This window comes from Morone saxatilis, unplaced genomic scaffold (assembly GCF_004916995.1).
Source record: "Morone saxatilis isolate NCDOM2014 unplaced genomic scaffold, NCSU_SB_2.0 Contig2, whole genome shotgun sequence".
Lineage (NCBI taxonomy): Eukaryota > Metazoa > Chordata > Actinopteri > Moronidae > Morone > Morone saxatilis.
The window spans coordinates 2,066,581-2,083,718 of record NW_023339762.1 but is presented as its reverse complement, the minus strand read 5'-3'; the positions used below and the strand labels follow the sequence as shown (position 1 = coordinate 2,083,718).

The 17,138-nt window shown below is 40.3% G+C and overlaps 2 protein-coding genes across 2 annotated transcripts in view; both read left to right on the top strand.

The window, feature by feature from the left end:
• LOC118330297 (diacylglycerol O-acyltransferase 1-like) overlaps window positions 1–4,896 on the top strand; it is an 11,519-nt gene extending 6,623 nt beyond the window's left edge. Inside the window, 3 exon segments of the mRNA XM_035664783.1 lie at window positions 379–420; window positions 512–556; window positions 3,318–4,896. Coding sequence (XP_035520676.1) covers window positions 379–420; window positions 512–556; window positions 3,318–3,530 — 300 coding nt within the window. The 3' untranslated portion in view covers window positions 3,531–4,896.
• A 1,612-nt stretch (window positions 4,897–6,508) lies between these two features.
• Window positions 6,509–17,138, top strand: part of wwp2 (WW domain containing E3 ubiquitin protein ligase 2) — a 27,588-nt gene continuing 16,958 nt past the window's right edge. Inside the window, exons 1-5 of the mRNA XM_035664782.1 lie at window positions 6,509–6,563; window positions 7,796–7,877; window positions 13,622–13,778; window positions 14,234–14,355; window positions 16,320–16,457. Coding sequence (XP_035520675.1) covers window positions 7,808–7,877; window positions 13,622–13,778; window positions 14,234–14,355; window positions 16,320–16,457 — 487 coding nt within the window. The 5' untranslated portion in view covers window positions 6,509–6,563; window positions 7,796–7,807. The remainder of the gene's footprint in view (window positions 6,564–7,795; window positions 7,878–13,621; window positions 13,779–14,233; window positions 14,356–16,319; window positions 16,458–17,138) is intronic.

Here is a 17,138-nt window from a genome sequence, read left to right as displayed (position 1 = left end):
AGTTTTACCTCACAAAAAACAAAACCGCATAAATAGAGATGTATTATTTTCGATATACTGTGTTTACTGTGTACTGTATTTATAATACTTCTTGCTACAATTGTCTCATGGGCCAATTCAAACCTCATAGTGGGCCATCTTTTGCCTGCGGACCCCGCTCTGGGCAGCCCTGATGTAGTGTTTTGCATGTTCTGAATACATAAGTACATATGATTAATAATCAGTATTCATGGTTTCACAATACTTTGACACCAACCGCCTCCCCACTTTTACACTAGGGGAAGCACTGTGTCGTTTTTAACAAGGATTTTAGAAAAATTAAGCCTTTGTTACGGACACAGCAAAAAATATAAAAAATAATTTTTTTTCTCCTCTCAGTGGATTGAACCTATCTTCCAGAGATCAGAAAACTCCTTCTCTGTGAGTGAAACACAATCACTGTGAATATTACAACAAACAAAACTTCCACACCTATGGACTTCACTCTTTTTTTTTCATTCTTTTACATAAGAGTATGGACATCACTATGAGAGTGGAGCACCTGGTGGGACTGGTGGTGAGTGATTTTTGAATATTTTAACATTACATTCTTTTGACTTTAGATCAGGCATGGGACAGTTATGAAAATTTCATGTCATCGATTATCTATGGGCAATACACGATATAATAACGTAAACATAAAATGTACCTTACTCTTTGAAAATGGAACTAAAAACCATACTGGAATCACTTTTCCTTACTTTAGTTAAGAACATACTGATATATTTATTGATCACAGATAGACACCTCATCTCCCTTTTTTTCTGTTTTTTAGAAATCATATACTATTTACCAACTTCCAGTTTAATTTGTAGTGGGTACAATGGGCAAGCTCAGACCTTCAGCTATGGCAATTAGATGTGGTCCCTTTCCCCTTTGTCCAAATTAAACCGGAAAATCAATATATGAGGACTGTATGCTTGGAGAGCTAGGACAGCTTTTTTCGGTCACAGCCATGTGAGGATATTGTAATTATCCATATTCACGATTAGCACATATGGAATTCACCACAATACATTTTGATCGCATATATTGTATTCTCTTTAGAATACTTGTCTTATTAAAACGGTATATTGGTATTGCTAGATGCTATTTTCACCTCAGGCTCCAACCATTCCTTCTGGCTCCTCGTCTCTTCTGAGTTCATTCCTTACCTGATTCTTGCATAACTGCTTGGTTCAAGTGATTCGCCATTTTTATGGAGACTGGTGGTTCAGTTGCAAAAACCTATTCCCGCACATGTGTTGTTGAGCATTCATGCACGTGCTCATTGAGCTACCTTTCAATTTAAGGAACGCCACAACTCTGATACTTTCTGAAGCTGGAACATTCCCTGTCAGACAGTGGATGTAACGGTATCTTTAGTCTGTATGGAGCTAAAGAAAGGCCTCATGTTCACTCAGGGTGACGCACAATATCAAATACATTCTTCCTGCCTTTTTGTTTTCATCCCCCTTGTTTCACTTGTTGAACATGGGTGTCACACACGGCTGGTGGAAAAGAATGTGCGCCCCCGTCACGGCGAAGTTTACTGGTTTTCCTGATTGGTCAGCTGTCTTTGTTGGAGTACAGTCTATACTGCATGAAGCAATTTTACTCTTTATTATCATTTATTTGTTTGCTAGCAGAGAACACAAGACACTGAAATCTGGAATGCATTGAGTTTTTAAATGAGCACCAATACCAAATCTGTATCCAAACTAGCAAGAAGCGAAAGTTGGTCATTTTAATAAGAACTATAACTCTATTATTACCCACACTTATTACATAAATGGGGTAGGTTTGCCGATCTTCCAAAGGACACTGGTGTATCATGGGCCTCTAGTGGAAAGTAAGAACTTTTTCTCCTACAAACAATGCAATTATACCTGTTTGTCCTCTATCTACACAGTGTATGATTGCTCTGCCCCTGCATAGCTGTCGTCTGTGGATTTGCCTCATGATGATATTTAGGAGGGTGAGAATATCACATTCGGTGGATGGGCAACAGGCACTGAGGGCTCTGCTTACACACACTCAACGTTGCTGCCTCACTCGGTGCACTAAGCTTTGACTCCAACTTTGTTACATTTACTCAGCGTTAATAGAGAGAAGCCATCACCACCTCTGTACTTAACTGGTCTATTTTCTCAATGTATTTACTCATTACTCGTTACTCTTTCCAAAAAGTACTTTAATATTATTACTTTTTTATTATAACTCCCTCACGTTATATTTTATTTTACTGCCACTCCCAACAGACAGGTAATTGTGTCCTTTTCCCAAACCAGACCTTTAAAATAATATTTTCAGCTGATGAATATAGATTACCATTTCCAAAACTAGTTTCCTTCATAGATTAAACATAAATCCCTGGATGTGATTGATTGTTTGTTTTTAACTAATTATTTTTGATGGGTGACTTAATCTTATGAAACTGAAATTTAGTAGTAATCAGTTACTACTAGTTACTGGGGAAAGTAATTATTACTTACTGTTACTATATGTTATATATTAATAGCAATGCTTTACTGTCCGACACTGGCTCACAAAATCTCTATTTTGTACTTTTGTTTTAGGGCTCCCTTTATACACCCATCTTACTTTTGATTAAGCGGCGAACTTCCATAGTGTTAAATCTGATTTATACTGATTGGCAAGGGCTCATTGGGAAATATACAGTTCTTTAATGATTTTTTCTGTTTTCATTTTTATACAGCATAATGTCACTTTGAAGGAATGTAGGTAAAAAAAAATAATTGATTTGCCTGATAAATATTTCATAATTTTATATAAAACTTTTGACTCAAAATAAAGATCCTCTTCCCCATACACGTTATTAAGACCATATGTACTAATAGTACCACCTTGAACAATAATGACATGTCTGATATGTTTTTTCCACAAAGAAACTATAATTTCAATTATTATAGATTCCTATTAAAATCATCTTTTTTTTTATTTCTTCTGCTGGACACAAGATGTCTCCTACTTCATGTTAAGTTGATACTAGACCAGGACTGACTTCCAGACTATTTGTGATGCTCACAAATTATGCTGGCCCGCCCCTTAAAATCAGCTTGCAAAGCTATGCAGAAGCAACCATAGGAGTAAGCAGTTAATGTACAAGTCAGACAGGAGGATTTACAGCATGCAAGTGGTCAATGGTAGGAGAATTCATTATATACTGATCATCTTTACCTGGGACCACACTTAGCATGCACTATAGGCTGGGCAAGAGTAGATGTTTTATTAAATCTTGATGTGGTTCTTCAACTAACACTGTCTTCTCCTTATAGCTTATGGTTGCAGTGTTCCTCGGAAGCTATTTCCAGGGAAACTATGGCAACGGTTTAGTGTGGCTGTGCCTGCTGCTGGGCCCTCCTCTGGCTGTGACCACTTACTTTCACGACCACTACATCAGCTTCCATCGCCATCATCATCAGTCACCATCCTCACCGCTGACATCAGACCACCGTCTTCCCGGAACTGTTTTCCTGCAGCCTCACTGATTCTGTCCTGCTGTACTGTGTGCGGCTGTGATCCAAAGCTCAGTGAAGTCGGCTCATCTCTGTCCAAGGATCCATTCTGACGTCTGGAAAACATTTTGGAGTTATAATCCACGACCTCTGCCCAGTTTAGCAATATATATATGGTGTGTAGACTCATTAATGGACCAATTCCATACTGGAAAAGACTGACACAAATCACAAATTATGCTACTATACTTCCACATCTGACTAATATTTATGCAATAAATAACTAACTTTTTACATCTGATGCTTGTTGAATGTGACCGAGAAATGAACTGCAACATGGTGAGTGTGCAACAATCTCCGCCACTGATCATTCCTGTTAGAATGACGTGAGTCAGCAGCGAAGATAAGGTTGCTGCTTACACACTGCTCATTCATCATGCGGTTAAGGGGCCCTAGTTAATTCAAGTTTACCGTAAGTTTCGGTCCAATCAGGAAATAGAAGGAATGACTGTGCTGTACTTCGTGGTTCAATGAGTCTCAGTGTGGAATGAGTCAAGTAAAGTTTGCAACAGCCTTAATGACAGTTAGAAATGTTCTGTCTTGTTCTCATAACTCTGGTATATTTTTATTTTTTTTTGTGACCCAACTTGGACTTGAGTCTTTTGACTTGCAAATACTTTATTTGTTTCCTCAAACCCAAAGAATAACATGTATGTTATTTTAAAGTGTGCCATGAATCAATTCATTTGCTGAAACAACTAGCGTTAACTCTACTCATTCTTAGTAAATCGACACTTAATTCCCCACATCCACTTTGTCTGAACCAATCCAACAGCATCCAATCAAGTTGTAGGGCCGCATCATGACGTTAATGAGCACCAGTTGGGCAGGGGCACCCAAACTTTCCTTGTAGAACTGAAATTAAATGGAGGGCACCTATTACACCTATTGTATTGTTAAGATGCAAATGGAACTAGGATCCCAAGTTCCCTTAATTGACTGCTGTCCATATTATGAAAACAAAATTAGTGATACTACATATTAAACCTGATCATAGATCCCATAAATGATCACTTTTCTCTTTATGTCAATTTTGGCCTTACAGCGTTCAAGCAGCCGGCTCAGTTTGATGTGGAGTTTCAGTCGGGTGTTTGTGTGATGTCAACACACGACTCTGTGCTCAGGGACACCAAAAATGGAGGGAGAGTGACCACTGCTGGGTTTGAGAACTTAAAAGAAACGTTGACGAAACTAGAAGAATCACCTCTCTAGAGCAAATGTTTCTAGTCCATGCATTGTGTATTATGTTTCTTTTATGTATTGAGAATGTATTTTTGTTTCTTGTCTTAATCATTTGAACCACAGTTTATAAACCAAATCCCCCCTCTTGGACATTAAATGGCAAAAAATAAAAAAAGAACTGTAGCCTACACAACCCAGTGACTTTCTTTCTCTCTCTCTTTTTGTTGCATTTACATGCTGTAATACAGGTAGCATAGCTCCAAACATAAGATAAATACTTCAAATAAGCTAACACTACAGCATAAGCCCATATGTAACTGCTTATGGATGCATGAATCTGGATATTGTGGTCAAATGGTCCGTGCCATGAGAGCGGACCAGCAGCAGTACCAAAGCACTAGCTCAGTTATTACTGCTTTTAAAGGTCCAGTGTGTAGGATTTAGTGGCATTTAGCGGGGTAGCTGAAGATTACAATCCCCTTGCCTCACCGTCCCAAAACTCAGATCAAGCTGTCAAACTAGGCAGTGCTGATCAAATATCCAGCGCTGGTGATGTCATTCAGTGCCAGAGTACAGGGGCATGTCCAGACTTTTTTTAACTGGGATGGCCAAGTGGGTCAATGACAATGCAGGGCTGGCATAAAGTGTGTGTCATAGGTCTCCAGTCATTCCCAATGTATGCACTTCCAACACTGTTTATGGACCCCAGTCTGCACAAATATTTAAATACACTAGGCCAAAATAACACATTTATACCACATGCAAAACATTTCTTTTGCCCCTAACTGCATGCCATTCGCATAAAGTGGGCATGTCTACAAAGGGAAGACTTATGGGTACCCATAGAACCCACTTTGATTCAGATGTCTTGAGGTCAGAGGTCAAAGGATCCCTTTGAAAATGGCCATACCAGTTTCTCCATTGCAAAATTTGACTGAATTTGGAGCGTTGTTTAGTCTCTTTACCAACATGCTAGCTTCACTCTAGCTTTAAAACAGAGTCCACTACGGCATCTGAAAGACAAAGAGTCAAAGAGGTGAGAATAATGGGTGGCACTTGGGGTGGTCAGATTTCAGGGGTGGGCAGTGCTACCCCAGGCCCAAAATGTTACTCCACAAACCAACGGGTGACATCATGATAGGTTCAGAACCAAACAGCACAGACGTAGTAAACATAGTGGAGCATTTAGTAGCTATAGAGAGCCAGATATTTGTCTCAGAAGATGGAACTAAATATTACTTACTTACTTACATACTTACATTAACCAGGTGGACACAAAAACAACTCCAAATGAATGATAATGTATAGGCAACATGTTGGTCATAATAACTTTATAAGGTGATTATAGTATATCAATGCTGCACTTTCAGCTGGTTCTGCTGCCCTCAAGTGGCCAGAAATGAAGTAGAAAATAAATTAGTGCAGCTTTAAAGTCAAAATTGTGATAAACATTGAGCTCACATACGGGTTGTAATCATTACATTTAATTCATTTGAACTTCGGAGCTCACTTATATACATTTGCTATCTTGGACTCTTTGGAATTAGATTTTAGTTTACTGTTTTAAGACATATTTATTCTGTGTTTTACTCCTAGCTTTATATTTGCTGAATAATACTGTAATTACGTTTGCTGTATATTGCAATTGATCTGCATGGAAAGTGATGTGTAACTTTAATTTGAAATAGATGGCTGATGTTTACCATTATTTATGACCCACAATCCTTTGTGCAATGAGAAACATATACCCTGGATCACGTGGTATTATCACTGAGGCGGAAATGAAAGTTCAGTAGCGACAGCAGCGGAGCACAGCTGAAAAAGGTACGGGAAGACTACATTTAAGGCTCATTTGTTCGTGTTTCAGTAGATATAGCGTGTTCTGACGTTAACCACGTAACTAACAATGCTCATTTACTTGTTGTCAGGTGAGCAGAACAGATTTTAGCGACATGTCCTTTTATTAAATCCCCATACGAAGCTCGCTCGCTAACAGTTAGCTTCTTATAGGTCAAGCTAGCCAGTATTGGCTGTATCGGACCGGACATGTCGCGCCTACCCCTTCAAAACAAACGAGAAAGAACAGACACAATGCTGGAAAAACAAGTCTTGTGTTGTATATAACATTGTGGAGAGATGCACAATGCTAGTTTCTTTCTGTATTAAATCCCCTCTAAATGTGGTTTGTGTATTCTCCTTATGTGCGTCGCATTAGTCATAACGATGAGAGCTTTAGTTTGGAAAAACTGACCGGAAATCGATGTTTTTCTGGCCTCGCTTAACAGTGATGCGTAGAAATGCCTTGATCATCTTCCGTGTTTGTGTTTGGTGCGCAGCAGCCAAGGGTATTTAAATACGGCGACAATGAGATCTGTTTAGTAGGGACAGTTAAATCTCCATTAGTCTACTTTAAGTTTAGCCAGTATCCGCTGAGTAGCTGATCTAACGTTAGCTAACTCTGCGTAGCACGGCCAGCTTGTCTTCACAAGGTTGGCGGAAGATGCTGTGCGCTTCTGTTGTTGTTGCCTCGATCCGTTTGTCTGCAGCCCGGAGCCAGACCTCAGGTGGTCATTAAGTTGATAATACAACACTTAATAGTTCGCTGGTGTAATGGCCAGGTCACATCTGGCCATGCATCAGTGGGTTTATGTCTGGTCTCTGCCAACAGCAGTCACCTTGGTGCTGCAGCAAGTAACGTTACACTGATAAGAGGATGAGGATCCCCTTCACAGACCTGTTTTAGGGTTAGCATCTTTTCTTGGTATACAAAGTGCAGATGAATATAAAGGTAGCTGGAGTTCACTGTTACTGCGCATTGTCCTTGCACATGCAGTTGCCTTTGCACTCAGTCCAGCAGGCTACATCTCTGACTTTGCTCAAGGTGATGTTGACAGGGTCTGATGAAAGTCTTGGCACTCGCTCTGCCTCTATTGAAATGTATTTCCACATGTATGCCACGCTGCTAAGTATACCTGTAATATACGTCGTTTTTTTTTGTATGGGCTGTTCTAATGTTGCAATGAAATGACAATATGTTGTAATACTGTGTGTTTCAGAGCTGTGAGGTCATGGCAGCTGCCAGCGTGAGCAGACCTGGCGGTGCCCAGACCACTGAGAAGTCTCAGTTGATCTTGAAAGGTAATTATCTGTGTTTTTTGTCATCTCACTGACTTACACAAGCAGAAACATGCGTGTGCTTCATGTCAGAAACTCTCCCCAGCTGAGTGACAGTTTCTAATGGCTGCCTCTTTTTCATTCATGTGTTAGGCCACGGTGGCTCGCCTGCGCATTAGGCAGCATGATGTCCTCTGGGTTTCATGACAGGAAAATATCCTCTCTGTAGGAACTTAGGGAACCTCTTTTTTCCTCAAGCTTTCTTTTTGAAAATAATGGCTCAACATGACAATCATTATCGATGGTCAGAAAGCCATTTTTGTAACTTCTCTCCCATTGTTCATCCAGCTAACCTGCTGATCAGACCTTGTTCAGATGGGGTGTGCAGCAATTTCATAGCATTTCTCTGATAAATCAGAGTGTCAGATAAATGTTGTGCTGTAATTTGACTGTCGATTGTTTTTGTGTGACTTGTGGCAATCGCTGTGTTGTGTTGTGCAAACACCCCCGAATCTGTAACACAGTACAGTAGATTTTTGGCCGATTCTTTTTTTCACACTGCAAGCCTTGATGACATAACCTGGTTTGTTATGCATAAGCATCTGGTGTTGTTTGGAAGGGCAGGTGCTTTTAAAAAATACTAAGCAGGTGATTGGATGAACCATCTGTCTTATCGCCGTCTATCGCGGGCAGACTTCCCCCAATCAGATCAACGAACAATATAACATAGTCAAATTCTTACTGAAGAGAGAAAGCATCTTTTCCACGGAGAATGGCTTTTAGTGCCGTTCTTTGCTCTTCTTCCAAAGAAGAAATACTCTCCAGTTCTGATAGAACTGATGCTAGCAGAATCTACGCTAACCTCTTTAGCAGCAGCCGTTGTTGTTGTTGTCGAGCAGACAGTCATTTTTCCCACACCTAGCGTTAAACCACGCCTGCAGCTCATGCTGCTGCTGCCAGCGGTTCCTCATAGGTTGCCGATTGGTCCGAACCGCTGTAGGTTGGACACATAGCTTGAAGCCTGACAAAATGGATTCTGATGTGAGTCCAGCTGCCTTGCAAGTTCATTGCTAGCTGAGTTTCACTGCTCAGATTTCTTTTATTTTTTCTTGGACTGTTCGGTTTTATTAGTGTTTTCATTAACCAATACCAGCCCAAACAAGTCTCCATTTTGAACTGAACTGTGTGCTGTGTGCCAAGGAACATTGGCACAGATGTGACCTTCAGGATGTTCACATGGATTCACAGTGACTAAAGTTATCACATATGATGGCAAACTGCGGCTTAAGTAAATCACATAAAGTATAAAATACAAACCTGCTCGTTGTGATGTTGACATATGATCCCGTCAGGGCCACGTTTATATTTTAAAGACTCTTTACATTACACCGGCCTTGCAGCTTCATTCTTCTGTAACCTTCTTCCTTCTTATGCTTTCATTTGTCACTTCTAGTTTTTCTTGTATGCAGCCTAACACCTCTCTGTCTGTCTAGCAGCTGAGCACCTCCATCACAGCTGTCGCCTGCACAGATGACTGACAAATGTTGCATTGGATTAATGGAAAATTCACAGTATTTCTACTGAATTTTAGCAGGAAAAGTAAAATGTCAGATCTTTTTTTCTGACACATCGGGGTCACTTACAGTGTGAGGGAGAATAACATAGATTTGGTCCACTTTCAAATGCAGTGTGTATGTACTAAATGTGACTCTAAAGTGATGATCAAAATCAAAGTTGGTCTGGCGATTATTGCTTCCTGTGCTCCGTGCTAACACCTTAGCATACACTATGTTGACTGATAATAGGATAATGCCCTTAAAAAGTACTGCGTCAGTGTCGGTTGTCTCATTGAAGTGAACAGTGAGTCAAAAACAAGTCAACAAGTTTGCTAACACAGCCAAACATCAAGCTAGTGCATAAAGTCCATCCACTGCAAGTTGATACGGCAAACTTGTTAGAACAGTTGCTTCTTTACACATCCTGCAGTTACAGAGCAGCACTGTCATTCACGTGGAGTCTTGTTTATGGCCTCCTGACCAATGTAAGTGCAGTATTTATCTCTTTTAGCTCTGCTTTTGTTCTCCATCAACCCCTTAGGGAAATATCTGCTTCTTTAGCCACTAAATGCTCCACTGTGCTCACCAGCCAGTGTCTAACTGTGTCTGTCTGCTGTTGGGTGCTGAGCCGGTAGTGTACAGTGGCTTTTTAGAGCTTTTTCTCTTCTCTTGGGGGTTTTTCATGCACTGCCACTGCCGTGATGGTTGTATAACGGGGCATCCCACTGTGCATGCAGTACCCTATATTCTCAGCAGTTATTAGAATGAGTACAATGTTCTTATAATGGCTACAAATCGCCACATCTATTAAAATTGAATGTATATCAGATGATTTTTTAATGGTGTAATACCACTCAGGTTAATTGTCATGAAGAAGGACTGGAGCTACTTTGATGCTTTTGTATATGTCTCACCAAAGTTTTGATTTGCTATAAAAAGAGCACAAATGTGACCATTGTCTTTCTGTTTTTCTCTCTTTTCTACACGACAAGTCTTATTTCACTCAATCACGGTTCCATGTCATTCACTGTTGATCATATGAGCCCTGACTCACCTCCTTATTTACTTCACTATCGATCTGCTCCCACCCACGTCTACCATTGTTTCCCCCCTCCCCTCCCGCTCGCACTGTCGAAATCTACTTTTGATTCCTCCATTTCTGGCACTCTTCCACCTCTCCCTGTCGCTTCCTTCTGCTCTTCAGAGAGCCAGGGATGAGTCATATTTTTTTATTGTACCAGATGTTAATGAGTTCAGACTAATCGTCAACCTGATGTCTCATCTGTGATAGGAAAGGGAACAGACAGACAGGAGCCCCTTTCTCTCTCATCACTTATTCATCCTGGGAAACACTTGACAGGCTTTGTGTGTGTTCTTTAGTTTGATATCCAGGAGTGATTCGGGACGAACAAATCGGCTCTCATATGACTGACACATGCTGTAACAGGATTCTGTGAAGGCCTAAAAGAATTCAAAGCCACTAAGCCTGTCTGAGCCCAGCTGTGGACTTTTACCACAGTCACAGAGCTTTCAGTAATACTGACATTCAGTGAAATATCATAAAATGTAGAGAGGTGTATTCAGAAAGGGTCAGTTAGTTTCATCAATTCTCTGTAAGAAGTTTAAGAAGTTAAGTTAAGAAGAAGTGCTGCAGTTGTACAGCTCATTCCAGGCATTCATTTCATTAGATTGTTATAGTTGAACTGGTGAGGAAACTGAATCACAGAAAAAGTATTTTTTAGGCTGCAGAATCACTTTGTATTGTGAAAGTCCTTGAACGGACATGGAACGTTCCAGACCTGCTGTGTCACACTGGTCTCTGGAATGTTTTGAGGATTCATTGTGACCATTCTATGGTTGTTTCCCAGACCCCCAATGTCTTGAAAATGAAAAATGGTAGGTTTTTCTTTCTCCCACTAGAGGGCAATGTTTATGTTGCTCTGTTTGCTTGCCCTACCACAAACACACAAGTTGGGTCCCAAATCCAGCTTGCTTGTAGTGTGTTCACACAGGATAGGTGACAGGGTTAGGGTCAGCACGAATGCTAAACCCAAACTGCTGATGGCAGTGCACAAAGGAAATGGACACAGCTGGGAAAACGTCAAGCTAATTGTAAATGGTAGTAAAACAGATCCAGGAACACCTCAACAACAACAAAAAAAATCTTTTGCACTTTGATTGACGTCCGAATTGCCAACTGAGGATCAATAAAGCATTATTTTACCATTGTGCCATGAAGTATAAAGTTAATGTAAAAAAAGAACTTTGTGCTTTGACTTTACAACTAGTATAAAAGGCTATGATAACAGTAAGTGATAATGTGTCGGATTCCCTTTAGTATCATACACAGTAATTAGCTGAGCCTTGTACCTGCCACGACGTCAGAGGTAGATAGTTGGCACGGACATGTCCAGAAAAATAACAGCACTTCCTGCTTTGTGGATTTCAAACATTTTTTTGGACTCTGCTTTAAAGCTGCAGTAGGTCACTTTTTGTCATATATAATATTTTTTTTATGTTTCTCAGAGATTTTTATAAAAGTAATCTACAGCAATTTTAATAGCTGTTACTAAATAGTTAAAATAGTAGTTAAAATAGGATGGTAGAGGATACATAGGACGTGATTTAAAACTGTGTAAACCATAAATTCAATTCAATTCAATTTCAATTCAATTTTATTTGTATAGCGCCAATTCATAACAGAAGTTATCTCAGGACACTTTTCAAATAGAGCAGGTCTAGACCGAACTCCTTATAACATTTACAGAGACCCAACAGTACCACCATGAGCAAGCACTTGGCGACGGGGGCAAGGAAAAACTGCCTTTTAACAGGCAGAAACCTCGGACAGACCCTTCGGCTCTAGGTGGGGGGTCATCTGCCTTGACAGTTGGGGAGAAAGAGAGAGAGAGACAGAAAGAGACAGAGAGACAAACAGATGTACAGCAACAACAGAAGCAACAACTACATTAACAGTAATGATCGATGACGATCATGAAAAAGACGGTGACGACGGCGACAGCAGCAACGACAGGGGACAGCGAGCAGCGACAACAGCAACCGCAAACTAAAATAAACTGTTCTCTTAATATGGGCAACATGGAAACAGATGACTTCCGTCCAAAACAAAGGCATAAAACAGGGTTGCAGTATTTGCCCAACCCTGTTCAATATATGTCTCAATCAATTGACTGAACTGGATTATTTAGACAGACTGGGTTAGACTAGACAACATTTTGTTTTTAAAGCACATTTCATTGCAAGTAAACCTAATTAGTAAGTAATTTAGGCCTGTGTATCGACAAGAATCTGGTAATACAATATGGATCACAATACAGAGTTACGTTCAATATATATTTTGATACTGTAAGCAGGCAATATATTGCAATTTAAAAAAAAAAGTTGTGTATATAGAAAAAAAACTCTGTGTAAAAAAAAAAAATTACTTTTTGCAACCAGAACAATGGGATCCACATTTGTATTTATCACAGTTCCTGTAACATCCAACATCAGACGCACAAATACAATGACTGGTCACAATACTGAGAACAGAATGCAGTTTGCTTTTGAAGGAGGATACAGTTGACAGATCTCAGGTCATCAGGCAGTTTGTTCCAGAAGAGCTGACTTACCAAAAGCACCATCATCAGAATCTTGTTTTAGGTACAGTTAGACGACTACCTCCTCATAACCCTGAGAGGTCAGACCGAAACTGTTGTCAGTGAGCTGTTCACGAGTGCTTCAAAGACCAACATGTACAATTTTGGTATTCCACTGTGAGCCAATTAAGCCGTTTGTGTGGACATGTGAGGATGCTGGCTGCGTTGTTTTGGATGAGCTGCTTTGTGTTTCCACTGTTAGATACTGAAAATACAGGCCTTCTGTTTGCACGGCCGCATTTCACTGGTTGGCACAGAGGGGGACAGTGTATTATTTAAAAGAAATTGCTCATGGGGTGTTGTTGATATGAATGCTAAACCTTTGAGCCTAAACACACCCACATGAAATAGAAACATTTCCCTATAGTGGTTGGACTGTCACACAGTGTGCATCCCAGTTCAGTTCTACTGCCTTTTATGTGACGCTGTGCAACCCTAACTTTGTTTTTATCCTTTCCAATAGATTACAAAAAGAGCACATTTTGAACTCCCTACTAATTCTAACATATTCCTTTATAACACTGTGTGTGTGTGTGTGTGTCTGCGTGCTCAGTGGTTTCAGCGAAGCCTCAGTCTCCCAAGCTGCCAAACCGTCACTCTCGGCTCAGCTCCTTCGTTGAGGTGACTGCTGACGGCCTGACCAGTGAAACCAAAAAAACAGGCAAACGCAGCGGACACCTGGAGCTGCAGTGGAATGAAGACCTCACCCTGTGAGAACAGCGTTACTCTCACACACTCACCGACTTTCTTACTTTTATACAATCCTGTGTTTTATGAACTTGTTCAAACAGTTATATAGAACATAAAAATTCCTTGCATGCATCCGAAGGAGAGAGTCCCAAATACCAACATTCCACTCTACATATTGGCTGATATTAAATTGAAGTTCAGCTGGTTCTGCTGTAAAAATGTATTCTGTTAAAAGTAAAACTCTAAGCTAACTTAAAACATTTCCAGAGGTAAAAAACACTTACATGCATACATAGACATTGTTACAGTAGCCACAATACAGGACTCTCTACTCTAAAATTTACCAAAACTATTGTTAATTTGCATTTAGTACATGTTATATTAGATAAATGTACTCATATGCAGAATTTGTTTATTTTGAATGATGTGTGGTAACAGGCCCTGGTTGATAATGTGTTCGTATTGTTTTTCACAGTAACGTGACGCCTCAGAGTCGTCTGGATCTGAAGCTGTGGAGCTGCCACACCCTGAGGAAGGAGCTACTGGGCAGCGCCACCATAGACCTGCTGGACACACTGCGCACACACGATGGCAAGAGTAAGGTCACACACAGAAAAATATGTCAAACATGTTATCATATACAGCTCCACAGTGTTTTTATAAGGTAGACTGTAACTTACAAGCAGTGTATTAAGAAATAGACAAGTGTGAATTTACAGCGTGCATGCAGGAAATGTATTTCATAAGCAGAATTAGAAAAGAAAGAAAAGATGGGAGAAATAAAGGGGGGGAAAACACAGAGGAGACCAAGAGTCCGCTCTGTGGCTGAACCTGAGCCTGCTCCTCTCCAAATGAGACAGTCCAGCCAAGGGGCTCCGGAGCCACATGCAGACTCAGCCCCTCTCCAGTGGCTCCCTGTGGCTTTTGACAAAACCTGATATGGAAATTGAAAATGGTTTGTTTCATTTATCATTGTTATAGGTAATATAAGTGATTTATTACATTCTCTAATTGTAAAAATGCTGTGAGAAATAAGCAGTATAAGGTTCAAATATTAAAGGTTGCTAACTGCTGGTCTGCTTGTCACCAAGAAATTGTCGACAAAATGCTGACAAATACTTCAGTTTACAGTACAAGAGGTTTTCCCTTAAACACATTATGGACAACGTGTTAACAGTCTGTGTCTCCATATGGCAGTGGCCCTCTCAGTGCTCCACTTCAGTTCATTTATTTACCAGTAAATGACGACCGCCTGAAACCATGTTCCTACACTCGTTCATTCAGGTTTTTCCTTTAAATTGTCACCCGTCTTTTGCTTGTAAATATGGCGGGGTCACGTGAAACGACTGAACAACTGACTAACCCATATTGGATTATGGGATACTGATAGCAAAGGATACACAGGATATCTTCCAAATCAAGAAAGCATCTCTCAACCAAATTCAGAGAAGCCTTTGAGTCTGTTGAGGCCACTGAGGTCCACTCTGATTCAGTGTTCGGGGGATCAAACACGGTTTTAGTCTTAAAGTGAAAATATCTTTTAGAAATGTACAAACTTTAAATGTAATCAGTTTAGTATTTAGTAAATTCACTGTCTAGAAATAACCCTCTATACATAAACTGAATATTAACTTTCTCTCTTACTGCTTATAAGCAATAATGTTGAATTGTAGGACAGTTCCAAAAGTATGAAAGTGATTTTTATCACCAGCAGGGATCATATTAGTAAGAGTAATGAAACGTCTGATAATATTCTTCAGGAGAATTTGAGCTTCAGTACATTTATCTGACTCATTCAGTTTTCCGCTTCTAATGTTTCTTTAAAATTGGGGAACGTGTAGACATCAAAACAAACCAAATCTTGCTTTTCTGAGTAAGTGCCATCACTGACATACTAGAAGCTGTCTATTCCTGTGTTGGAGGAGAGTAAGCAATCTCTTGTCCATTGCTTAAAGACTAGATTTCCCATCACATCATCATTCATTTCACTTTTGATATCAGTGTCACTACAACGTTATTTGCAAACTGTGCAAACATAGTTGAAGTTTCACCCACAACCTCTAACCCCACTCAACTAAGAGGCATTTAACTCGCCCTGGGCAATCGGGCAATCCCTATTGTTGAGCCCTGTTTTCTGTACTTGGTGTTCTGGAATAATTTAGTCAATAGTCAATGGGACAGTTTTCACTTCTTGACACAGAACTGGCACGTCTGCTTCTGAAACCACCATGACACCGTAACCTACTATAAAGTAAAGCACGATAGCATTATTCATAAAGATAAAGTTACTCAGCTCTGTTGGCTACCTTTTGCTAATCTGAAACCTCTTGTGGTCACAAAGGTCTCAGCAGGGTGGCCCTCCGCTGTTACCACTGTGGAAGATAATACACTGTGGGTTCACACCGTTTCCTCGCAATAACCGAGGATGTCCCATTTCCTCCCTTCCATCTCTCGTCACCCTCAACCTTCCCACCATGTTTGTCCTCTACTTTCTCAACCACTCATCCTCTCTCTCTCTCTCTCTCTCTCTCTCCCCCTGTCATCTCACCTCCCCCCTCTAGTGGAGAACGTCCAGCTGAGTCTGGTGCTGCAGACGGAGAACAAAGGCTCGGTTGTAGCGGGAGGCGAGCTGAACGTCTGTCTGGACGGCATGGTTGTTGATCTGGGCTCACTGCCCAATGGCAGCACAGCAGCAGACAGTGAGTCCCGCCTTTACCACACACACACACACACTCACGATGCACTCAGTAATTCCATCACTCAGATACAAAAATGAACCAATCCCAAATAAAGGCTTCCTAACCCATATTACCCTCTTAGCATATTATTCTGCCACATTTATCGCTCCATTGGAGAGGTTTCATAAGCCAGGATATTCAGTGGCCTGGAGCTGGTGCTCTTTGTTTTCTCTCACCCATTCTGCCTCTCATTACCAATAATCACACATTTTTTTGTTTAAATCATTAATGTATATCTTTCCTTATCCTAGGCAAGCTGAGTATAACAGACTGGTTTTACTAATGCCAAAAACAATGGATGACCTTGAATTTAGAATAATGAGATACTTTTGAGAATTGTTTCAGTCCTTGCAGACAGCTTGATAACATCCAGTCCTACAGGACCGGAATGAATGGACATAGCACGATGATGTGTTATTTAGAAAGGGATGCTCGCAGTAATAAATTCACTGAGAATTATCACCTAACTTTGCAGCTCTTTGTGTCAATTTGGGGATTTTGGTTTGGTTTTTGGGCCCCTGTCAGCAGCAGGCAGCTGTTTTCAGTAAAAGAGTTTTGATAGAGAAACTAAAAACTACCTTCTTTCTAGTGACAAGCAGCCAGTAAATTTATAATCCAGAATTTAAACAATAACTCCTCTGA